The sequence below is a fragment of the Engystomops pustulosus genome, chromosome 4 (assembly GCF_040894005.1).
Source record: "Engystomops pustulosus chromosome 4, aEngPut4.maternal, whole genome shotgun sequence".
Taxonomy (NCBI): domain Eukaryota; kingdom Metazoa; phylum Chordata; class Amphibia; order Anura; family Leptodactylidae; genus Engystomops; species Engystomops pustulosus.
This window is the reverse complement of record NC_092414.1, coordinates 206,691,451-206,717,020: the sequence shown is the minus strand read 5'-3', so window position 1 is coordinate 206,717,020 and position 25,570 is coordinate 206,691,451. Positions and strand designations below refer to the sequence as shown.

At 46.4% G+C, this 25,570-nt stretch overlaps 2 protein-coding genes across 4 annotated transcripts in view; both read right to left on the bottom strand.

The window, feature by feature from the left end:
* Positions 1-25,570, bottom strand: part of LOC140128194 (surfeit locus protein 4-like) — a 319,398-nt gene that overhangs the window by 278,535 nt on the left and 15,293 nt on the right. The gene's annotated exons all lie outside the window — the stretch shown is intronic.
* IER2 (immediate early response 2) lies at positions 20,819-21,816 on the bottom strand. The gene has a single exon (XM_072149695.1). The coding sequence runs from the start codon at positions 21,685-21,687 to the stop codon at positions 21,196-21,198; it is 492 nt and encodes a 163-aa protein (XP_072005796.1). The 5' UTR covers positions 21,688-21,816; the 3' UTR covers positions 20,819-21,195.

Sequence of the window (25,570 nt, the reverse complement as noted above, 5' to 3'; positions counted from 1 at the left end):
ATTTGAAAAGGTCACATGGAGTAGCTGTTTCCCAAGGGTGGGGGGGGGACTGCTCCTTTCCAGCCCCTCCCATTTGGCAACTGCCTAGTCACACAGCAAATGCTAATGAAAGGTACAATATAACATATCTTTTTTTCTGTAAAACCAATTTTTAATACAAAACCACTTTGGCAGCGTATGTACTATGCTCTGTGGGGACTGGGGGAGTGCTAAAAATGGGTCTCCTGGTGACAGGTTTCCTTTAAGAAAATGACCCTACACCTCATTTACATGCCAAAAAGCATGTAAAAGCACCATAAATACTGCTGACCTAACAGAACTTTCTTCTGGCGTAAAGTAAGCCAACTAATAAGAGGTGCAGAGTACGACTAGACTGTCTTATATGAATCTGGTGCAGAATAAGACTGTGTAGTATAACTCTGCACTGTCTAACCTTAGGACTTTTTATTATTGTAAATAGTTCCAGTAGTTCTTTCACATCAGATTGGTGATGATCCATGAAAATTTCATTTACATGACAATTACTGTGCAGTCAGGCTTCAGGGAAAGATACAGTAACTGCTTGTATAGATCACAACTAATTGTCGCTATTGGTTTTGAGATGATAGCTAGATGGATAGATATGAGATAAATAGAAGAGATAGATAGTTTGATAGATAGATATGAGATAGATATATAGATAGGAGATAGATAAGATAGATATTCTGCCCTTAGGCTGCCGATATACGTCCCCCATACACTTCTATGGGCTCGCGGCCCCCTACGGGGCACCGTACCGCTCTGTAGCCCGGGAAAAGATAGGACATGTCCTATCTTTTCCCGTATTACGGCGCCGCGGCCATATATCGCTATGGAGAGGGACGGGGGTGAGCTGCGCTCACCTCCTCCTCCTCTCCCCGCGCTGCCGTGTGCCCGCCGTGCTACAGTGCGGCGGGCTCACGGCAGTGTGCATGTAGCCTTATAAAGATTTTCCCAGTTTATAGAGTTTCTCTATATAAGTGCTCCAGAAATTGCGACTTTTCCTGGAAGAAAACTAGAATGTAACTTCCCCTACTGAGTTTGTGTCATTTATGCCAAAAAAGTGCTCGATTTTTATGTACAGTATTTGCAGAATTGCGGTGAAGCCAAGCCCTTTTGACAGGTCAAACCCCTTTTGTCATGCTAGTCATAACCGTATGTAAATCCCTTGTGCCTCATTGGTCTTTTAAGAACAAATTAAGGCTGCATTCACACGAACATGTGATTCTCCAGTTATGTTTTTCCGTTCTGTATCAATCTGTATATACGTGCCGATTTCATCCATATGTGCACGTATGTCACTGTATCCGTAACGTATCTGTATAAAATACAGTGGGGCTCGAAGACTGACTATTGGCTGGCTGACAGAATGCTCCTCCCACTGGTTCTGGATATTGCACGTATATATACAGCAGCATGTAAATTTAGAGATCTAAATGATAGTAATAAATTACTCTATAGAAACTACACCCCCCAACATGTAAAACAACTTTAACAAAGTCTGTTAACCTGGTGTTTCACAGGTTAAAACAAATTACAAAAACCATATGGAAGTGCGATTTAGAAACTGTATTTTTTTGGGGGGAAAAATACATTCACATTGTATTAAATGATTAAAGGAAACCGGTCACCAGGGACCTCATTTTCGCTATAGACAGGTTTCAGAAACCCATGACAGCCGCATTGCAAATATGTCTTTCTGCCTTTTCTAAGCATTTGCATTCCAACATAATTATATGTTTTTACTTACCTTGTACCCTGACAGGATCCTCTGTGTAGTTCCAGTGGTTGGGCTTTGGTTTAAATGTATTTCAAAAAACAACATGTGACTTGTCTGTGCTGCAGACTGCTCAACTCTTGGCTCCCACCTTTGTGCTCCTGTACAGCTCCTCTGCCTTCACAAAGCTCACAGCCTGAGGAGTCTGCAGCACAGACAAGTCACGTATTTCTTTTTCTAAAAGCATGCAAACTAATGTCCTAGGACACAATTATATTGTACATACAAATGCTTAGAGTAGGAAGAAAGGCATATATGCACTGCAGGTGTGATGGGCTTCTGTAACCTGTTTTCAGTGAAAATGAGGTCCCTGGTCCCTGCAATGCCTTGCAAAGTTTGATAACCAATTTCTCCCTAGTGTGGAAACACATTTGTTGGTGACAGCTGTGTGGGCACATGGCCAAGCAATGAATGAAAACAGCAGATTTGTATTGTCACATGGTACAGGCTATACATTTTGGTAATGTATACCGTATATGAGGACTTACTATTTGCGGGATGAGATACGCTGTATAGATAATTCATTAAGGGGGTTTATAGCTTATTGAGATTTTATTAATTATTTATATCAAAGTGTATTTATATCGTAACATAAAAGTAATATTTTATCTTTCTTCTCTGATTCACATGATTGCGGTGATACCTCATTTATTTAGTTTTTCTAATTTTTCCGCTATTTTACTAAGCAAAACCAATATTGGAGTAAATCGCTTTTGTTTGTATCAACAAGTTTTTAGAGGCATAACTTCTGTATTTTTCTGTTGACAGAGCTGGTTAATGGCTTATTTTTTTGCAAAAAGCTATTCTTTTCAGTCCTGTAATTTGGGGGCACATAACTTTTTTGATCGCTATTTAGAACATTTTGTGTCAGTATGTACCGTAATGAAAATGTATATATTTAATTTTTTTTTTTATTTGGTTTTTATATGTAAATTTTGTTTACATATTTTAACTTTTTACTTGAGCTTAAACAAGCCTTCTTCGGATCGCCTGTTCAGTCCTCTACACATTGGAATACACATGTATTGCAGTGTGAAACCCATGCTGAGTTACTTACAGCCGGATCCTGCCAGGAGGGCCAGGAGCGCTGCTTCAGGATGGATCAGATCCTCTGGTAAGCTGAAAGGAGTCAGATCTAGGGTCATGCTTGATTGCGAAGTGTAAAGGGGTTAAACACCCGGGATCTGAGCTTTTCCGATCCCGGGTGTTAGTCCCGGGTCTAGGCTGTGATAACACAGTCTAGCCCTGGCACCAGCAGGACCCATTGTTCTGCAATATTCTTCTGACTCTCTGCTGTAGAAAGAAGTACTCTTAATAACCGCCGTAAAAAACCAATAGGGTAGTCATTAAGGGGTCAAAGCATACAATAAATAGATGACATGCAAAACACACATATGTGTCTGAACATGACAAGCACGGAAAACTGGAGTACAAGCACTGATGAATTACCCCAATAGATCCACATAACAGTTCATTTTCAGAACAATTCATTATCAGATGCATCACTCCTGATGATGTCGCAAATCTACAGAGGGTTTGGTCACACGTGGCGTTTGTGGAGCGCTATAAAACACATGCGTTTTTACATGTTAGGGTGAAGACACACATGGCGTTTTTGGGCCGTTTTTGGGCCGTTTTTACTAAGTGCGTTTTCAGATCGTTAAAAACGCATGCGTTAAAAAACGCATCAGTTTTTTAAAAACGCATGCGTTTTTTGAAAACGCATGCGTTTTTGTCCGTTTTTCATTGCGCAATTTCTGAAAAACGGACAAAAACGCATGCGTTTTCAAAAAACGCATGCGTTTTTAAAAAACGGATGCGTTTTTTAACGCATGCGTTTTTAACGATCTGAAAACGCACTAAGTAAAAACGGCCCAAAAACGGCCCAAAAACGCCATGTGTGTCTTCACCCTTACTGTTCGTTTGGCTGGTTTAAAAGCGTTTTTCTTTATTGTTGGAGGTGTAAGCAGTTGTGAAAATCTCAACACAGCTGCTTACAATTCCAGCAATGAAGAAAAACACTTTCAAAACAGCCAAACACATGGTACCATGTAAAAACGCATTGCAAACGCCACATGTGATCACACCCTGAAAGTCCTACAATTAAGTCGTAGTTTACACCACTTTCTCGAATAAATTAGAAGTAATCTGTTGTTCAGTGGAAGCCCCACCAGTTAAGGGTGATGCCACACTTGGTGTTTTGAAACCGGTTTTGGTCCGTTTTTAAGCAGTCCGTTAAAAAATCGCATTTTTTGAAAACGCATCAGTTTTTGACAGGTTTTACCAATTATCTTAATTAAAACTGGTCAAAAATGGATGCGTTTTCAAAAAACGCATGAGTTTTTCAGAAAGACATGCGTTTTTGGACGGACTGCTTAAAAACGGACCAAAGACGGGTTCAGACCGCCATGTGTGGCATCACCCTTAGCCCATCAGTAATCTTTATTTTTATATCGGCAACATATTCTACAGCAATTTACAAAATAAAATCATCCAATCAGTACAGGTTCACACTGTTTAGTGCAGGACACTAGTAGAAGATTTTTATAGTCTATTACAGTGATGGCAAACCTTTTAGACACTGAGTGCCCAAACTACAACCGAAACCCACAAATTTTACGCAAAGTGCCAAAGCCACAATTTAAGCAGTAACTTATTACTCCCTGCCCTGTCACAGGTTCAAATTGTATAGGCCCTGAGGACACCAATACAGTAGAAAGTAGGAGAAGAAGTTTGGATCATCATTGTAGCTTCCTTCTAGGGTCCTGGGCTGCCTGTGACTACAAGTCCTGTCTGGTGAACCCTGCCCTGGGGTGATGGCAAGGGTGCCCATATAGAGGGCTCTGAGTGACACCTCTGGCACCCGTGCCATAGGTTCGCCACCACTGGTCTATTATCTACCAATCACAGGCAGAATTATGGTTTCTTTCTGCAGGCCACGGTGACTTAAAAAACCTCACACCCCTCCCTGGCCCAAATTCATGCTTGACTAGAAAATATACAACATATAAAAGAATCTACCGTATATACTCGAGTATAAGCCGAGTTTTTCAGCACAAAAAATGTGCTGAAAACCACTAACTCGGCTTATACTCGAGTCAAAAAGCTAAAAAAAAAAGACAAAAAAAAAAATAAATCTAAACTCACCTTTTCAGCAGCCGCGCGAGTCTTCTATGCGATCCCTCTGGCTGCGGCACCTGGTCAGAGTCACTGACTTCAGCCGCCGCCGCGATCGTATTGTGTGCGCTGGCAGCCGGCACACACTGTGATGTCAGCGATGCGGCTGACGTCAGAGCTGCGCGCCGCACGGACCTGGCGCCGCAGCCAGAGGGATCGCATAGAAGACTCGGGCGGCCGCCGAAAAGGTGAGTTTAGATGTTTTATTTTTTTTAATTAACTGTCCGCCTCCATAACGAGTCGGGGACCCGGCTCCATAACGGGCCGGGGACCCGGCTCCATAACGGGCCTGGGAGACCTGGCTCCATAACGGGCCGCGGACCTGGCTCCATAACGGGCCGGGGATCCGGCTCTTTAACCCTTTCACGACCCGTGACGTAATAGCACGTCACGGGTCGGCCGCGGGTGCATGGAGAGGGCTCACGCGCTGAGCCCTCTCCATAGCCGGTAAGTCTTTGCTGCATATTGCAGCAAAGGCTTACCGGTAACACCCGCGATCGGTGCTAGCATGTGGGCGCCGCCATCTTTTCGAGGATCGCCGCTCCCCGTGACGTCATCGGGGAGCGGCGATCCGTCGCCATGGTAACCTCGGGTCTCGCGAAGACCCGAGGCTACTTCAGGTTAACCCATGCATTACAATGTGCTATCAGCACATTGTAATGTATGAGTAGTAAAATCCCCATATACTGCCATACTGTAGTATGGCAGTATATGATAGGATCGTGCAGACCCCCTAGGGTTAAAGCACCCTAGGGAGTCTGAAAAGTACTAAAAATAAAAATAAAAAAAAGTTAAAAAAAAAAAAAATTATAATAAAAAACCCTAAAAACTCAAATCACCCCCCTTTCCCTAGAACTGATATAAATATAAATAAACAGTAAAAATCATAAACACATTAGGTATCGCCGCGTCCGAAAATGCCCGATCTATCAAAATATGATAACGGTTTTTCACTGCGTTTAATTCCGTAACGGAAAATCGCGCCCAAAGTCGAAAATGGCACTTTTTTTGTCATTTAAAAAAATTTAAAAATTCTATAAAAAGTGATCACAAGGTCGAACAGTCCTAGAATTGATAACATTGTAAATGTCATCAAAATCCGCAAAAAACGACACCACCCACAGCTCTGTACACCAAAGTATAAAAAAGAAGATGGCAAAATCCCCAAAAAAATTTTGTACAGGAGGTTTTAATTTTTTTAAATGTATGAAAACATTATAAAACCTATACAAATTTGGTATCCCCGTAATCGTACCGACCCAAAGAATAAAGTAGACATGTCATTTGGGGCGCACAGTGAAATCCGTAAGATCCAAGCCCACAAGAAGGTGGCACAAATGCGTTTTTTTACCAATTTCACTGCATTTGGAATTTTTTTCCCGCTTCCTAGTACACGGCATGGAATATTCAATACCATCTCTATGAAGTGCAATTTGTTACGCAGAAAATAAGCCGTCACACAGCTCTGTACATGGAAAAATAAAAAAGTTATGGATTTTTGATCATGGGGAGTAAAAAATGAAAATGAAAAAACAAAAAAGGGCCAGGTCCTGAAAGGGTTAAGAGGGCACAGGGGCTGGTGGCTAAATACTTGGGCAGAGGCTGACAGGCTACAAATTGGGGCAGGGGGTTAAACGCTACAAATTGGGGCAGGGGGTTAAAGGCTACAAATTGGGGCAGGGGCTGACAGGCTACATATTGGGGCAGGGGCTGACAGGTTACATATAGGGGGCAGGGGCTGACAGGCTATATATTGGGGCAGGGGCTGGCAGACTATACTGGGGCAGCGGCTGGCAGGCTATGTACTACTGGGGGCTAGCTGGCAGCTATATACTACAGGGGGCTGCTGTCTATATACTACTGGGGGCTTGGTGGCTATATACTTGGGGGGGGGGCTGTGACCAATGCATTTCCCACCCTCGGCTTATACTCGAGTCAATAGGTTTTCCCAGTTTTTTTGTGGTAAAATTAGGGGCCTCGGCTTATACTCGGGTCGGCTTATACTCGGGTATATACGGTAATATAAAATATAACAGATGATCACACTGGATTATCACAGTATAAATGAAACAAGTAAGAGTTACAAGGGTAACAAGTAAAAGTTTGGCCAAGAATTAAAAAGTTCCTGCAGTGTATCTGCAGGGGCACTCTCTGTAGCTGCCGATATGTTGACATTTCCCAATAGGAATTGCATATTCAGTCGATGCCTTTAAGTGCCCTGGAGCACTGAGGCCCTGCGGTTATACGTACATAATGACTTCGTTAATGACGTTCATGCCTGGCACCACTTGATGAATCAGGTGCCTTCTATGCTGGGTGTGCCTACCCCACATATTTGCACTCTTACAGTACTTGCTCACAGTCATTTAACCCTTTCGATTCAAGCTGCCATGCGATATGCCCAAAATTGTACCCAGCACTACTCTAGACCGCTCAAGTGTTATCTACCTATTTGTTAGAGCATCTGCTATAACCTGTTGTGGGGATTGTGACTAAGTAGATAACTGATGATGCTGAATTATTCTATCCAATAATATATGTCGCTCTCTGCACGTTTCACTGGCAAACTGCACCTAGTGGAGTTTATTGTTGACTGGATGTGTAAATTAAGCTAAAACAGACACCACTGATAACTGGATCCTTTAGGACGCAGGCAGCACAATGTTACCACTGCATGCAGCCTTTGTGTGTACTGTAGGAGAAGTACGGGGCCGGGAGAAGAGGAAGGAGCTGCAGGGAGCGCAGGTAGGTATACATTTTTTTGTTTCTGTTTTACTGTGCAACATAACTAGGGGTGCCATGTGCTATATCACTAAGGTCAAGGTCCAGTGCTACATTAAAGGAAATCTACCATCGAAAATTTGAAGTAAATCCTGTGGTAGATTCCTACTGGCTGCATCATCGCTTTTTAATATTCCCTAGCATAGGAAAGCCTCTGCTTCTTGTGAATCCAGAATTGTGAAGATGGCAGCATGGTCCTTGGACTTCAGGGGTCCTAAGCACATGGGCAGAAGCTCCTGGTCCATTCACAAGAGGCATGCACGCGCTGGGGTGAGGCTCTGAAGAGGCTATTATGGGCCTGGAGTAGCACAAGACTCCAGAGCACACAGAGGCTACTCCACACCACAAGTAGCCTCTGCAGGTAATTTTCATATTAATAAAATTACATTTCGTAGGACAAATGCTGCATTCTAGGAAATATTAAAAATCAGTTTAGTTATGATGCAGCCATGAGGAATCTACCACATGTTCTACTTCAGTAAGTAATATGAGGTTGGGGGTCGCAATTTTGTTTGTCTGCCTAGGGACCTGCTCCATACTTTGTACTGTGCTCCTGCAGATTACACCTCTATAGTGGGCATGAACTAGCCGCAATTTGTGCACGTTACAGCCTAAGGCTGCGGTCACACATAGAATTTACATTGCGTTTTGGCTAAAAATGGTAGATTTGCCTAATTATATGTCTTTGTTTCGTTAACTTTTCTGTTTCCAAATGCAATGTTATCAGCAATGTAATTAGACAAATCTCTCTCAGCTGTTATATTACCTTTCAAAAGGTAATGTGAACGCCACGTGTATATGGGTTCACAAAATAAACTCATGATATGTCAGGTTGAGGCTAATGAGGCTGGGGAATCAGCTGTTGAGTTTTCTAACTAATGTTAAAACTTCAGTGTTTATTTTTGTGGACAAAGTGGAAGCAAAATGTAGACAACACCCAATGGTTGTGCAACACACACGCCAATGTGAATAAGCCCTAAGGGTGAAGACACACGTGACGTTTTTAGGCCGTTTTTGGGCCGTTTTAAGTTCGTAAAAAACGCATGCGTTTTTGACCAGTTTGAATTAAGATAATTGGTCAAACCTATCAAAAACGCATGCGTTTTCAAAAAACGCATGCGTTTTTTAAGATCTGAAAACGCACTAACTAAAAACGCCACGTGTGTCTTCACCCTGAGGCTACTTTCACATGTTCTTTCAAAATACAGACCAGAATGGGGAGGGCCTTGACCAAATTGCATATGTATTTCAATAGAAACACATGTGATTGGTAAAAAGCGTTTTGGACCGTTAACAGGCTGTTAGGATCAGTGGATCCTCTGGACCACCGCGGGAGATGTAACTAGCCAACACCCGGAACCGGAGCCTAGCGGCACCTGGTATTCACCAGAGCCCGCCGCAAAGCGGGTTGGACTTGCTGCGGCAGGATACCACTAGGTCGTTCCCAGGTGTGACTAGCCCACGGTGGCAGCCGAGGTCGAGGTACCTTAGCGGATGACAATCTCGTAGACAGGTCCAGGCACAGGGTCAGGGCAGGCGGCAGAGATGCAACATCAGGTCCAAGTCCGGGGTCAGCAACAGGAGGTCCAGGCAGGTGGGAACGGGAACACAGGCACACGGAACACAGCAACACGGAGGAACTCAGGTAACACGGCAACACAGGACTAAGGAGCGGGAACACACAGGAATACACAGGAACGCAGGAATACACAGGAACGCAGGAATACACAGGAACGCAGGAATAATCGCTAGTAAGCTTTCTCTAAGGCTATGAGGCACAAAGATCCGGCAAGGAACACAGGAAGAGGCAGATTCTTAAAGGTGAGGTGTTCAGCCAGTGCACCAATTAGCGGTGCGCTGGCCCTTTAAATTTTCGGCCGGAGCCGCGCGCGCGCCCTAGGAGGCGGGGACGCGCGCGCACGGCAGTCCGAGGAAGCGCAGGAGCCGGGAGAGGTAAGAGACACCGGGCAGCAGCGGGGGCACATGCAGGAGCACGGATGCGCCCGCGATCCGTGACAGGGATCGCGGGAGCACCCGTGACAGTACCCCCCCCCCTTCGGCCTCCCTCTCTTCTTGGGCTTGAGAAAACGTTGGAGCAGGCTCTTGTCCAGGATGTTATCCTGTGGCTCCCAGGATCTCTCCTCAGGACCAAATCCTTTCCAGTCTACCAGAAACAACCGTCTACCTCTCACAGTCTTAGTATCCAGGATCTCTTTCACCTCGAAGACATCGGTGGAATCAGCTTGTGGTGCCGGAGGAGGAGTAATTTGTCGGTTGAAGCGGTTGAAGATAACTGGCTTAAGGAGAGAAACGTGGAAAGAATTAGGAATGCGCATGCTGGGAGGCAGACGCAACTTGTAAGCCACCGGGTTGATGCGGCCGAGAATTTCAAATGGACCCAAGAAGCGAGGTCCCAATTTATAGCTCGGGATCTTCAGCCGAACATACTTGGCGGACAGCCAAACCTTGTCACCAGGAGCTAAAACAGGGAATGGTCGGCGTCTTTTGTCTGCTTGACGCTTGGTCTGGGCTGTAGCTCGGAGCAATGAGGTGTGGACTTGCTCCCAGATGGCTTTCAGATCACGTACCAGGTCCTCCACAGCAGGAACATCTGCAGACGTAGGTAACGGAAGAGGAGGCCGAGGATGCAGTCCATAGTTAATAAAAAAGGGAGCAGAACCGGCAGAAGTGGAGTCCAGGGAATTGTAAGAGAACTCCGCCCATGGTAGAAGAGATGCCCAGTCGTCCTGTCGGGCAGAGACGAAATGGCGGAGATAGCAACCTAGAGTCTGATTCACCCTCTCCACTTGGCCGTTAGTCTGTGGGTGATAGGCAGAAGAGAAGTCCAAGTTCACCTGCAACTGGTTGCACAAAGATCTCCAGAATTTGGACACAAACTGAACTCCTCGATCTGAGACGATGTGCTGAGGGAGACCATGAAGCCGGAAAATATGCTGGAAGAAGAGGCTGGCGAGACGTGGAGCAGAAGGCAAACCTGGTAGAGGGACAAAGTGAGACATCTTCGAAAAGCGGTCAGTCACCACCCAGATAACGGTGTTGCCAGAAGATGGCGGTAGATCCGTAACAAAGTCCATAGCCACATGAGACCATGGGCTGGTAGGCACGGGTAACGGCAACAGAAGACCAGCAGGTTTAAGTCGTGAAGGCTTGTTGCGGGCACAAGAGGCACAGGAACCCACAAAATCCCGAACGTCCTTGACCAAATCAGGCCACCAGTAGAATCGGGAAATTAAGGCCACAGAGCGCTGCACCCCAGGGTGCCCAGCCACACGAGAAGAATGTCCCCAGGTCAGAATCCTCTTTCGGAGACCAGGTCGCACATAAGTCTTGCCGGGAGGCAGCTGCCGGAGGTCCACCGGCGCGGCAAGCACAAGTCTCTCTGGAGGAACAATATGCCTAGGAGCAGAGTCCTCCCCCATAACATCAGAAGCACGGGACAAGGCGTCAGCCTTGATGTTTTTCTCTGCAGGGCGAAAATGGATTCGGAAGTCAAAGCGAGAAAAGAAGAGGGACCACCGGGCTTGACGAGGATTCAAACGCTGAGCCGTCTGAAGGTACTGAAGGTTTTTGTGGTCCGTGAAAATGCTGACTGGAAATCGGGCTCCCTCCAGCAGATGACGCCACTCTTCCAAAGCCAGCTTGATGGCTAGAAGCTCCCGATCTCCAATGGAATAATTTCTCTCCGCGGAGGAGAAGGTTTTGGAGAAGAAACCACAAGTGAGTGTTCGTCCCCTGGGACCCTTCTGGGTAAGGACTGCCCCAGCACCCACGGAGGAGGCATCAACCTCCACCAGGAACGGCTTTTCAGTATCCGGTCGGGTAAGGACTGAAGCGGAGGAAAAAGCAGTTTTTAATTTCGTGAAGGCTTCTTCTGCTGCTGGTGGCCAGACACGGGGATTAGCACCTTTTTTCGTAAGCGCCACCATCGGCGCGACCAGAGATGAGAAGTGTGGGATAAATTGCCTATAATAATTAGCAAAGCCCAGAAATCTTTGTATAGCTCGCAGTCCCACTGGGCGTGGCCACTGAAGAACCGCAGATAACTTGGCAGGATCCATTTGCAAACCCCTATCAGAAACTATGTAGCCGAGGAATGGAAGGCTCCTCTGATGAAAGTGGCACTTCTCCAGCTTGGCATAGAGGTGGTTTGTCCTGAGGCGGCTGAGAACCTCCCGTACATGAGACTGGTGGGACTCCAGATTGGCAGAATACACAAGGATGTCGTCCAGGTACACCACGACACAACTGTACAATAAGTCCCGGAAAATATCATTTACAAACTCCTGGAAAACTGCTGGCGCATTACAAAGTCCGAAGGGCATAACTAGATATTCAAAATGCCCATCACGGGTGTTAAAGGCGGTCTTCCACTCGTCACCCTTCCTGATGCGGATAAGGTTGTAGGCCCCACGAAGATCCAATTTGGAAAAAATTCTTGCACCCCGCAGACGATCAAATAGCTCCGTGATAAGCGGCAAAGGATAGCGGTTCTTAACGGTGACCTTGTTAAGACCGCGATAGTCTATACAGGGGCGGAGAGAGCCATCTTTCTTTGTGACAAAAAAGAAACCAGCGCCAGCTGGTGAGGAGGATTTGCGGATGAAACCTCTTTGCAGATTTTCCTTAACATATTCCGACATAGCGGCAGTCTCAGGAACCGAGAGCGGATACACACGACCCCGTGGTGGAGAAGATCCAGGCAGCAGATCAATGGGGCAATCATAGGGACGATGTGGAGGAAGGATCTCGGCTTGTTTTTTAGAAAACACGTCTGCAAAGTCCCGGTACGGAGCTGGAAGTCCCTCCAGGGGCTTGGGAGACAAGGTAGCAGTCCTGACAGGAAGCGGATGTGGAACCGTCATGCAGCGTGAGGGGCAATCCGGACCCCAACGGAGAATCTCTCCAGAAGACCAGTCCAGAACAGGGGCATGATGCTGCAACCAGGGGAGACCCAGCAGGAGAGTGGAAGTGCACTGTGGCAGCACAAAAAAGGAGAGTCTCTCTTTATGCAATGCACCAACTTGAAGGAGCAGGGGTTCAGTGCGAAACCAGATAGGCACGGAGAGAATCTGGCCACTGACTGAGGCAATGGACAAGGGCTTCTCAAGACGAACCACCGGGAAGTGATGCAGGGCGACCAGTGCAGCATCTACAAAGTTCGCTGTGGAGCCCGAATCCAGGAAAGCAGAAACCTGGGCCGGAGTGCCGGTGCCAATGCTGAGGAGTACAAGGAGAATCAAGCGTGGAGAAGCTTTATTCACACCTAGGGACGCTTCTCCTGAGAAGCCTAGGTGCTGGCGTTTCCCGGGCGTTGGGGACGTACAGGGCAAGCCCCGACGAAGTGCTGTGGGCTGGCACAATACATGCACAAGTTCTCCTGACGTCGTCTGGAACGCTCTTGTAGAGTGAGCCGGGTTCGGTCAACCTGCATGGGTTCCTCAACAGAAGATTCAGGCGGGACCTGGAGCGGCCTTTGGAAGACTGGCGCCAGGCGAGGAATGCGTCTAACACGGCCTTGGGGATACTCAGATCGTAGTTCCTCAGCTCGCTCCTTAAACCGGACATCAATTCGAGTGGCCAAGGTGATGAGGTCACTCAGAGTAGATGGAAGATCCCGAGCTGCCAGTGCGTCCTTGACCTGCGCAGAGAGCCCTTTCTTAAATGTAGCGATGAGGGCTGCATCATTCCAAGCCAGTTCTGAAGCCAGGGTGCGGAATTGAACTGCGTACTCTCCCACCGATGAGTTGCCCTGACGCAAGTTCAACAATGCAGACTCTGCAGAGGAGGCTCGTGCTGGTTCCTCGAAGACAGACCGGAACTCTGACAGAAACGCAGTGAGGCTAGACACAACCGGGTCATCTCTGTCCCAAAGCGGAGTAGCCCAGGCCAGGGCTTTCCCAGAAAGAAGGCTGAGGACAAATGCCACCTTGGACCGCTCTGTGGCAAATTGCGACGGCATGAGTTCTATGTGCAAGGAGCACTGGGTGATGAAGCCCCTGCACATCTTAGGATCCCCATCATACTTGCCGGGCAAAGAGAGGCGTAGCCTGGGTTCAGCAGCAGGATGATAAGCCGGGGAAGCAGGGGTCGCAGCGGCCGCTTCTGGAGACTGTTGCTGATGTTGGGTAGCAAGTAGTTGTTGTAGCATGGCGGTGACTTGCTCTAGCTGATTCCGCTGTGCTGCAATCTGCCGGGACTGGTGGATCACGATGGTGGCGAGATCAGGCTGACTGGGAGAAGAAGCCTCGGCGGGATCCATGGCCGGATCTTACTGTTAGGATCAGTGGATCCTCTGGACCACCGCGGGAGATGTAACTAGCCAACACCCGGAACCGGAGCCTAGCGGCACCTGGTATTCACCAGAGCCCGCCGCAAAGCGGGTTGGACTTGCTGCGGCAGGATACCACTAGGTCGTTCCCAGGTGTGACTAGCCCACGGTGGCAGCCGAGGTCGAGGTACCTTAGCGGATGACAATCTCGTAGACAGGTCCAGGCACAGGGTCAGGGCAGGCGGCAGAGATGCAACATCAGGTCCAAGTCCGGGGTCAGCAACAGGAGGTCCAGGCAGGTGGGAACGGGAACACAGGCACACGGAACACAGCAACACGGAGGAACTCAGGTAACACGGCAACACAGGACTCAGGAGCGGGAACACACAGGAATACACAGGAACGCAGGAATACACAGGAACGCAGGAATACACAGGAACGCAGGAATAATCGCTAGTAAGCTTTCTCTAAGGCTATGAGGCACAAAGATCCGGCAAGGAACACAGGAAGAGGCAGATTCTTAAAGGTGAGGTGTTCAGCCAGTGCACCAATTAGCGGTGCGCTGGCCCTTTAAATTTTCGGCCGAAGCCGCGCGCGCGCCCTAGGAGGCGGGGACGCGCGCGCACGGCAGTCCGAGGAAGCGCAGGAGCCGGGAGAGGTAAGAGACACCGGGCAGCAGCGGGGGCACATGCAGGAGCACGGATGCGCCCGCGATCCGTGACAGGGATCGCGGGAGCACCCGTGACACAGGCAAAGTACTTGGCGCCCCTCCCCGCTTCAAAACGCAATCCAGATAGACTGTGAGAAACCAGCTTAAAGAGGACCTGTCAGCCTGAAAAACGGCACTAGGAGCTGCTCACCAAAGTAAGCAACTTCTAGTGCTAAAACAAATGCAGCGGTGTTACAATGATAGCGTTATCGGAAACCTCTGATAACGCTAACTAACACTGCTGCGCTGTACACGTCATGAGGGGACGGGATTCGTGCAGTCACGCTCGGCATTCACCTTTGGCCTATGGAGAGGGCGGTCCGGGGAAGAGGTAGCGCATCAGACCGCCCCCTCATGAATACGCTGGACCGCTTTGCAAGAGATCCAACATTTGTGATGTACAGCACAGCTGTGTTAGTGTTATCAAAGGTTTCCGATAACGCTATCATTGTAACACCGCTGCTTTTGTTTTAGCACTAGGAACTGCTTACATTAGTGAGCAGCTCCTAGTGCCGTTTTTTCAGGCTGACAGGTCCTCTTTAAAGGCAGATTCACATTGGCATGTGTGTTGCTTCCCTTTTGTGTCTTCAAAAGAAAAACCTGAAATTTGACCATTGGTTAACCCCTTACCAACATGTGACGTAATAGTACGTCACATGTCAGGTCCCCATACATGGAGAGGGCTCGCGGGCCGAGCCCTCTCCATAGCCGGTAAGTCTTTGCTGCATATTGCAGCAAAGGCTTACCGGTAACACCCCCGATCAGTGCCGGAACCGATCGCGGGTGTTTTACTGCTGATCGACGCCATCTTTCCGTGGATCGCCGCTCCCCGTGACGTCATCGGGGAGCGGCGATCCGTCGCCATGGTAGCTTCAGGTCTCACGAAGACCTGAAGCTACTTCGGGTTAACCCATTGAGTATGAGTAGTAAAATCCCCATATACTGCCATACTGTTGTATGGCAGTATATGATAGGATCGTACAGACACCCTAGGGTTAAAGTAACCTAGGAAGTCTGAAAAATAGTAAAAATAAAAAAAAAGTTAAAATAAAAAAATGATAATAAAAAAACCTAAAAATTCTAATCACCCCCCTTTCCCTAGAACTGATATAAATATAAATAAACAGTAAAAATCATATTTACATTAGGTATTGCCACGTCCGAAAATGCCCGATCTATCAAAATATGATAACGGTTTTTCACTGCGTTTAACCCCGTACCGGAAAATCGCGCCCAAAGTCAAAAATGGTACATTTTTGCCATTTAAAAAAAAATTTAAAATTCTATAAAAAGGGATCAAAAGGTTGTACAGTCCTAAAAATGATAACATTGTAAACGTCATCAAAATCCGCAATAAACGACACCACCCACAGCTCAATACACCAAACTATTAAAAAGTTATTAGCGCCAGAAGATGGCAAAATCCCCCAAAAAAATTTTGTACAGGAGGTTTACATTTTTTTAAATGTATGAAAACATTATAAAACCTATACAAATTTGGTATCCCCGTAATCGAACCGACCCAAAGAATAGAGTAGACATGGGGTGCACAGTGAAATCCGTAAAATCCAAGCCCACAAGAATACGGCACAAATGCGTTTTTTTTTTACCAATTTCACTGCATTTGGAATTTTTTTCCCGCTTCCCGGTACACGGCATGGAATATTAAATACCACCACTTTTAAGTGTAATTTGTTACGCAGAAAATAAGCCATCACATAGCGCTGTAGATGGAAAAATAAAAAAGTTACAGATTTTTGAATGTGGGGAGTGAAAAATGAAAACGCAAAATCGAAAAAGGGCAGCGTCGGGAAGGGGTTATTTAACACAACACCTGGTTTCCCAGCCTCATCAGTGATAAAAAACAGACCTGCCATCAGGTTTTTTTTTGCAGACCTATAGACTTCTATTGTCTTCCATAAAAGAAAAAATAGGACATGGACAATAGCTTCTCTTATCTGCACACTGCAGTGCTCTCTGCCTCCATCCCCTCCCCCCTGCATTACAAGACCAGCTCAGACACAGGCACTTACTACTGGCAAGCAGCAGCGTGCAGAGACTTGCGCTACAGACAACATAAGCATAGCTGACTCTGTGTTTTATTGATTAGATGAGTTAACAGAGCTGAGAGTGTCATTGTGTGTTATATCCATCTCATAAATCTCATCTCTGATCTGTCTCATCTCCCTTTTTTATGTGTCAGATACTAGTGAATGTTCAGAAGCTAAATAAAAGTATATATAAACCTGTAGCCTGATCATCTAAACACATTGTAAACACAAAGCATCTCATAGCACAGAGGGATCATGAAGTGTCTGCTTAAAGAGAACCTGCCCACACCCTGGATACTTACACTGACCTGTCTAGGGAGTGATAGGAGCAAAAACAGTAATAAAACTAAAATTGTAAAGTAAGGGGTTAAAAATTATCATTATTGTGAACTTTCTTTCATGGGAAACCCCTTAAATTGATGTAGCCGACCCATTTATTTGCACCCTAAAGCTCTTCTCTGAGCATCTTCTTCTACATGGCCCCACTACATCTAATAATCCAGGCCCAATATCCCCTCCCCTGGCGTCTACCTATATCAACGAATAACAAGTACTCATGCACACTCACGTATGAAAACGGCTGTACTGCCATATTCTGCATGCACCATACCGTGAGTAAGATGTAAAAAAGTATAGAACATGTCCTATTTTCTCACCTATTTCAGTTCCATATGCCGCATAGAAGTCTATAGGAAAGTATAAAATATGGGTTGCATACGTGCTGCATACAGTTGTGCACTGCATGCTGCCTTATGTACGTGCAGTATCCAGGGAGACTAGAACCATAGGGAGGGGCATTCTGTCAACCAGCCAATAGTCAGGCAGCTATCATTTTCTAACCCACAATATTTTATACGGATATGGTGCCACGCATGCTCATATGGGTGAAAAAATGTCCTGTATTTAAAGGAAACCTACCACTTGTAGTGGCAGGTTTCCGATGGAAATACCGGGCACCAGCTCAGGCTGAGCTGGTGCCGGAGCTTATTTTAGTTAGTGTTTTAAACCGCGGTATCGCGGTTTAAAACACTTTTTAAACGTTATAGCCGGCGCAGGGAGGTACGCGCTCGGCGCTTACCATGCGCGCGGCTACATAGGAAGTGAATGAGAGCCGCGTGCACGGTAAGCGCCGAGCGCGTACCTGCCTGCGCCGGCTATAACGTTTAAAAAGTGTTTTAAACCGCGATACCGCGGTTTAAAACACTAACTAAAATAAGCTCCGGCACCAGCTCACCCTGAGCTGGTGCCCGGTATTTCCATCGGAAACCTGCCACTACAAGTGGTAGGTTTCCTTTAAAGAGGACCTGCCACCCAGAAATTTGGCACTAGGAGCTGCTTTGGAGTACAACAGAAACGTCGGACCACTCTCAAAGGGGGTGGGATTAGGGGCGGTGACTGCCGCATGATGCGGCAGTCAACGCCAGACTATGGAGTGAGCAGGGCAATCCGGGGAAGAGGCAGCGCCAAACCGATTTGAGAGCGGTGTTTCTATTGTACTCCACAGCAGTGTTAGATAGCGTTATCGAAGGTTTCCAATAACGCTATCATTTTAACACTGTTGCGTTTGTTTTAGCACTAGGAGCTGCTTACTTTAGTAAACAACTCCTAGTGCAGAATTTCTGGGTGACAGGTCCTCTTTAAGGCCAAAATAAAGCTGAAAATACAGAACAGGAAGAAAAAAAAATATGACTGTGTGCATGAAGCCTTAGGCTGGTGCCACACGTAGCGCTTTGTCTGCTCTTGCAAATGCAAAGTCGCGCCCGCCCCGGTGGGTTGCGACTTTGTCTGCGTTTGCAAGCGCAGACAAAGTGCTACGTGTGGTGCCAGCCTTAGGGTGAAGACACACATGGCGTTTTTGGGCCGTTTTTGGGCCGTTTTTACTAAGTGCGTTTTCAGATCGTTAAAAACGCATGCGTTAAAAAACGCATCCGTTTTTTAAAAACGCATGCGTTTTTTGAAAACGCATGCGTTTTTGTCCGTTTTTCATTGCGCAATTTCGGAAAAACGGACAAAAACGCATGCGTTTTCAAAAAACGCATGCGTTTTTAAAAAACGGATGCGTTTTTAACGATCTGAAAACGCAATTAGTAAAAACGGCCCAAAAACGCCATGTGTGTCTTCACCCTGAGGCTCCTTTCACACAAACATATGATTTCTCCATACCTGTAATTCTGTTCTATATGACTCTGTGACAATTTTAATCCGTATGTGCACTTATGTCAATTTATAAATAGTGGGCTGACTATTAGCTGGCTGACAGAATGCACAAACATATGCAACACCTATTTTAAACTTTCCCATGGATCACTATGTGGCGTATGAACAGAAATACTGGTGAAAACAGGGCATGCGCAATATTTTTTTAATCTCTCACAGTCACAGTACAGTATTTGTATCCATTTCAATGACTATTTCCCATTAAAGTGAATGTGGATGCAGAATATGTGGCATATGTTTTGGACAATTGTTTTTCACTTTGCAATTTGGCAAAATTTTTTTTTTTTAAACCAACATACCCCAGTAATAATTCCGCAACCAGTCCTCAATCACAAGACGCCAGACATAATTGGCTGATATATGATGAGTTTTGTATAATTATTTTTCTGCAGCTGGGGCCAGAGCTCAACTTTTGCATTATAAAGTTTGAATTCGCACCAGGATCCATTGAAAAATCCACTGAAGATTTTCAAAATATGTGAATGGGATGTTTATGAATCCTAATGACAGTGTAACATACAGATTTTCCACACACACAGACTATGGGTGGCCGTTTTTAGTTAGTGCGTTTTCAGATCGTTAAAAACGCATCCGTTTTTTTGAAAATGCATGCGTTTTTGTCCGTTTTTCATTGCGCAATTTCGGAAAAACGGACAAAAACGCATGCGTTTTTAACGATCTGAAAACGCACTTAGTAAAAACGGCCCAAAAACGCCTTGTGTGTCTTCACCCTATGAGCTCTTGTGAGCAGGGCCCCCACTATTGTTCCATTCTATAATGTAATATATTTGTATATGTCCCCTATGATTTGCGAAATTTGATCGCCTATATGAAGATTATTATACTACAAGTGCAGATAGTTTACAAGTAAATGCTTTACTTTTTAAGCCAACATCCACCCTGGCAATTAACACCCCCATGTGATTTCACTGTATGCCCACATTCATCACCCATCCATCCCCTGGAGGTTGTATCTGCTGACACACATTCACACTTCTAGGCTGCTGTCACAAGTAGCACTTTTTAGAAACGGAATCAAAGTACATGGGGCATGCCATGGCCCAATAACACGTTTTTCTATGGAACCGCAGGCAACCAGCATCCCACACCCAGTGTCTTGCATTTAGAAAATAAAAGGCACAAGGTGCTGCTTACCAATCGCCTGCATTACCATAGAATTGGGTCGTGGCATGCCCCATGTGCTTTGATTCCATTTCTAACGGAAGTCAAAACGCCACAAGTTAGGGTGCGGTCACACGTGCAGTTAAAACTGCATCGCAATCAGCTTTGAGGTGGTTTTAGGTGCAGTTTTGTCAATTGAACAGGTGAAAGACATGAACTGAACGAGTGAATTTGAAGGGGAAACCTGCTCCACAAAATGTCACTTGTTCAGTTCAAGTCTTTCACCTGTTCAATTGACAAAACTGCACCTAAAACCACCTCAAAGCTGATTGCGATGCAGTTTTAACTGCAACGTGTGAATGAACCCTTATAGAACCCTTCAATCGTCATAAGTGTTCACAGCTGGCAATTACTTTTTAGCAGCAAACCAAGGCACGCGCTGATGATCTCACTCTTAGTGTAGTGGATGACTATCAATAACAGATGTGTAACAGGAAGTCCATTGGAAACAAATGGTGAAAGGTATATTCTATCATTGTTTTCTGTTATGCTTTTTTTTTTTTTTTTTTTTTTACAACGGTAGTAGAACTGTGCCTTAGATGGAAAAGACATGTATCACACCAGACAACACACACACACACTAATGGAATGTACACAGATGAAAAGCCAAATGAAAGTTCCATCCAAAGACATTTAATACTGACAAGTTACAAAACACGATCCATATTACAACAAGTATAAAAACAGTAAACGTCCATTAGCAGCAAGTGATATCTAGTCCTTCATGGAAGGAGGATCAGTCGCAGCCTCTGTGGTATGGCTGTCATCATCACCATCTCTCAGTAGTCTGGTGACACATCGTACAGTCATGGGACGGGCACGTCCACTCATCAGTGACTCAATGGAAACTCTTCTCCTGAGTCACCGGCATCTCCGGGAAGGGGCCGGCCCGAGCGGTTGAACAGGGTTAACCCCTCTCTCGCCAGCTGGCAGCTATGGCGTCACTCTCCCGCAGAGGGAGGCAGCATTCGGACTTGACAGCCGGTGGGCACACTCAGAAGGCCTCCAGGGGTCTGGCGTGGACTCCAGTGATGTTGTCAGTCCCTATAGACCTGCATCCCCCTGGTAGAGGTGGCGGCGGCATAGTCCGGAGCAGTAGCTGCTGTAATACTTCGGCCAGGCCGGGGAAGGCGCCCCCTTGCGGCTGTGGATGCGGAGTCTCTTGCCACAGACAGGCACGCTTGCTGGGGAGCACGGGCTCCGGTATCCGGGAGCCGCACGACCTCCTCTTGCGGCTCTCTCTGGTCACCTCCATGGGTACGGCAGCGGCGGGGAGCGGCTTGGGTACTGGCGCCGGCTGTGAGGAGGAGATGATGAGTTCCCGGGCGCTTCTCATCACCAGGGCGAGCTGTAAGGAGCGGTGCAGCCGCATGCCCCCGCGTTGACTCCGGGAGCGGAAGAGCTTCATGGCGGAGAGGGAGGCGATGCGCTGAGCCTCCCGGTGTACGGCCTCCTGCTGAGCCTGCAGCCGAGCGTGCGCCTCCATGGTGCGATCACTGTACAGCGTCCTGCAATGTGCTGAGCTCCGGCAGCCGTGCGATAGTTTATGAAGACTGAAAGCTCCGTGGCCACTGATTTATACTCGTCACTGACAACGAGGAGGGGGCGCGGCCTAGGCTTAAAGGGACATTCACAATTCAAACGACAAAGCATTACGCTAAACACTGAGTAGGGGTCAGCGCGGAAAGAGTTAAGGAAGTTGAGCCCTTAGGCCCCGCCCCCTCTGTCTGATGGCGTCGGATTTCACGACTATATTTGGTGACTCTTACGTCAGGGGGCGGAGCCTGGGGAAATACGCAGAATCGAGGCGAGAGGCCGCTTCCTTTGCCCATATATGGGCGGCGGGTAGAGGAGGGGGAGGTGCGGGGAATCACATCCCTGGAAACAGGAGACTCACGAGTTTCGGATGGAAAACAAATCCTTGGGGGGGCTGCGGTTGGTAGCTGCACTCTGATAGGTCACACTGAGGGTAGGATACACAGCGCCCCTTGTCACGCATCTAATGATTGTCATTGGAGTCGTACAACAGCACCACACAAACGCCATGTGTGAACGTGAAGTACGTTTAGTGGCTGGAAACATGGTGACAAGTGTCAGATGTATTAGATTCTTACACTAAGATTATCAATATTCACCTGCTGGACCGGCATAACGCATGCACCTCCAGAGATACATTGCTGTGAGGCTGAGGTCACACAGGGCGTTTACTTGCGTTTTGAAACACAATACAACTGAAGATTTGCCTTATTACAATGCCGTTTACATAACAAAAAGTATGCATTGGCGGTTGCATTAACAAATCCTCTAACAAGGCGTTAACTGTTTTGTAAGCGCAAATGTTAACAGTAATATAATTAGGCAAATCTCTCTTTAGCTGTTCTATCGCGTTTCAAAACACATGCTTTAACAACATGTGTGAATGCGGCCTAAGGCCGGCGGCACGCGTAGCGTTTTAACCCGTTTGTGGGCCATTTTTAAGCAGTCCGTTAAAAACCTCAGGCCAAAGACATGTTCAAAACGCTACATGTGGCATCACCCTTAGGGCACGTTCACACATTGCGTTTTGGTCGCGTTTTCATTGCGTTTGAAACGCATATACAACAGCTGAGGAGGGATGATTTGCTTAATTACATTACCGTTTATGTTTGTAAACGCAATGTTAACGCAAATTACCTCACATCAGCTGTTGTATAGGCGTTTCAAACGCAATAAAAACGCAACCGAAACGCAACGTGTGAACGCGCCCTCAGGGTGAAGACACACGTGGCGTTTTTAGGCCGTTTTTGGGCCATTTTTTACGATCTTAAAACGCACTAACTTAAAACGGCCCAAAAACGCCACGTGTGACTGCACCCTTAGGGCGCGTTCACACGTTGCATTTTGGTTGCGTTTTCATTGCGTTTGAAACGCATATACAACAGCTGATGAGAGGTGATTTGCCTACTTAGATTACCGTTTAGGTTTGTAAACGCATTGTTAACACATGCGTTTTGTAAACTGAAATGTTAACAGTGATGTAATTGGGCAAATCACCCCTCCTCAGCTGTTGTATATGCGTTTCAAACGCAATGAAAACGCAAGTCAAAACGCAACGTGTGAACGCGCCCTCAGGGTGAAGACACTTGGCGTTTTTAGGCCGTTTGGGCAGTTTTTAGTGCGTTTTAAGATTGTAAAAAAATGCATGCTTTAAAAAAACCGCATGCGTTTTTGACAGGTTTGACCAATTATCTTAATTCAAACTGGTCAAAAACGCATGCGTTTTTTACGATCTGAAAACGCACTAAAACTAAAAACGGCCTAAAACGCCACGTGTGTCTTCACCCTAAGGGCGCGTTCACACGTTCCTCTATCGTCGCGTTCATAACGCGACGCTAGCGCACAGTGGGCGGGGCTCGGGCCGATCACATATGCGTTTCCCAGGAAACGCATGCAATTAATAACCCGATCACATTCGTTTCTCTGGAAACGCATATGCGATCGCCCCAAACTCCGCCCCATGTGCGCTAGCGTCGCGTTATGAACGCGCCCTCAGGGTGATGTCAGACGTGGCGCTTTGTCAGCGCTTGCAAACGCAGACAAAGCCGCGCCCACCGGGGCGGCCAGTGGCCCGATCGCATCGGCGTTTCTATGGAAACGCCTGCGATCGGGAATGAGCCGCCGGTGTTTTGCATTAATCCCGGTGGGCGCGGCTTTGTTTGCGTTTGCAAGCGCAGACAAAGCGCCACGTCTGACATCACCGCCGGTGTTTTGCGTTAAATTAATGCAAAACACCGGCGACTCGTTCTCCTCGCAGCCGTTTCCATACAAAATGCAATGTATGAATGCAGCCTAGAGGTTTTTAACATAGTCTATACATGGCTGTTTACAAAACTAAACGTGACACTTAGAGACGGTGATAAAATATGCAGAAAAGCCTATGTGCAGTTATTTACTGTTGATGTGACAACGCCTACATATATAGACACGGCGTGGCGCCTTTGGTACCGAAACAACCAGTTTTACCACTGCTTACATAGAGGCTAAAAATAAAACTAAACACCCTTCTCCCAAAAATGGCATTCCTGACCAAACAATGACTGTCCGGCTCACAGATCACTACTGAGCTGCTACAGGCAGGATGTGACCCCAGCTGCCAGGCTCATGTGAGGATCAATGTTCACAATGGCTGGCAGACAGCGCCGGTCATTCAGTTTTGCACAGATACTACAGAAGTGTTGCTGTTAAACAATTACAGTGACCTGATTAATTACTACCAATGAAAAAACCTTTAACCTGCAGCTCACTATTATCTTATAAAATATAGTAGGTAATGCAGTACTGAGCTGTGCAAAGATTTGTACAAATGTCAGACATCGTTCCTTCCCCTCCCCCACATTTACAGCAGAAACCTGCCCCTGTCATCTGTGCTGGGAGATCCCTTCCTACTGAAATAATGCGTGGGTGTGAGGAAGGAAAGGGAGCCGAGGCGGAAAGATTTGGTTCCGGCTGCAGCCGCCCACACTGCTGTCCCTGTCTAAACCTTTTTTTTTTTTTTTTTTTTTATAAAGCTGAGGAAATAATTCACATTTTTTAACAACCATCACTTAAGATATCCTGCTCTCATTCTCTGTGTAGACTTCTATTCCGGGGTGTACATAATATCGAGCCTACAAATTAATTTTTGCTACAATAAAAGGCAATGGGAATATTTATAGCTTTTTATCGAAGGCCACATTTTACAGCAGTTGGGACTTTTGAAGGTTTCTGTCATTGAGCATCACAATATATAGGACTTGTGCCACATTTTTCAGTGTCTAAGCTTCATGTAACACCAGCGAATGTAACAGACCGCAGCGTTACGGTTTATGAAGAGAAACATGAATCAAGCCAAGGTCTCCCAGAGACTTAATAAACTACAGTACTTGACGATGAAGCAAATAGTGAGCCTCGCTGTTTCTCTATAGTCTCGATAGCAAATGTGGATCACAATAGGTGAAGTGCTACTCCTCTTTTTTCACTCCACTCCTGCTTTGGACATCCAAAACTGCATCTGAAACGCTGAACTTGTGAACACAGTCTAATTTATTATAAAAATCCAGATGTGGATGTCAAAGTCACAAATTTTGAGTATTTGCGGAGAAAATTTTTTTTATGCACATAACCTTTAGCCAGAGCAGGCGAAGGCAAGGGGTTGCTTCAACATTTATGCGTCTTATGTGTCTCAAAAAACAAATAGATTCACTGGCCTCAATTATAAACCTCTTGGATAAATAAGGCAAGCTCAAAACCTTACAAAAAAAATCCCCAAAACTAGACACACGTTTTCACACTTATGATAAATTTCCCCCCTGGTGCTCATTCAAGAAAGCATGCGTATCACGGTTAGCATT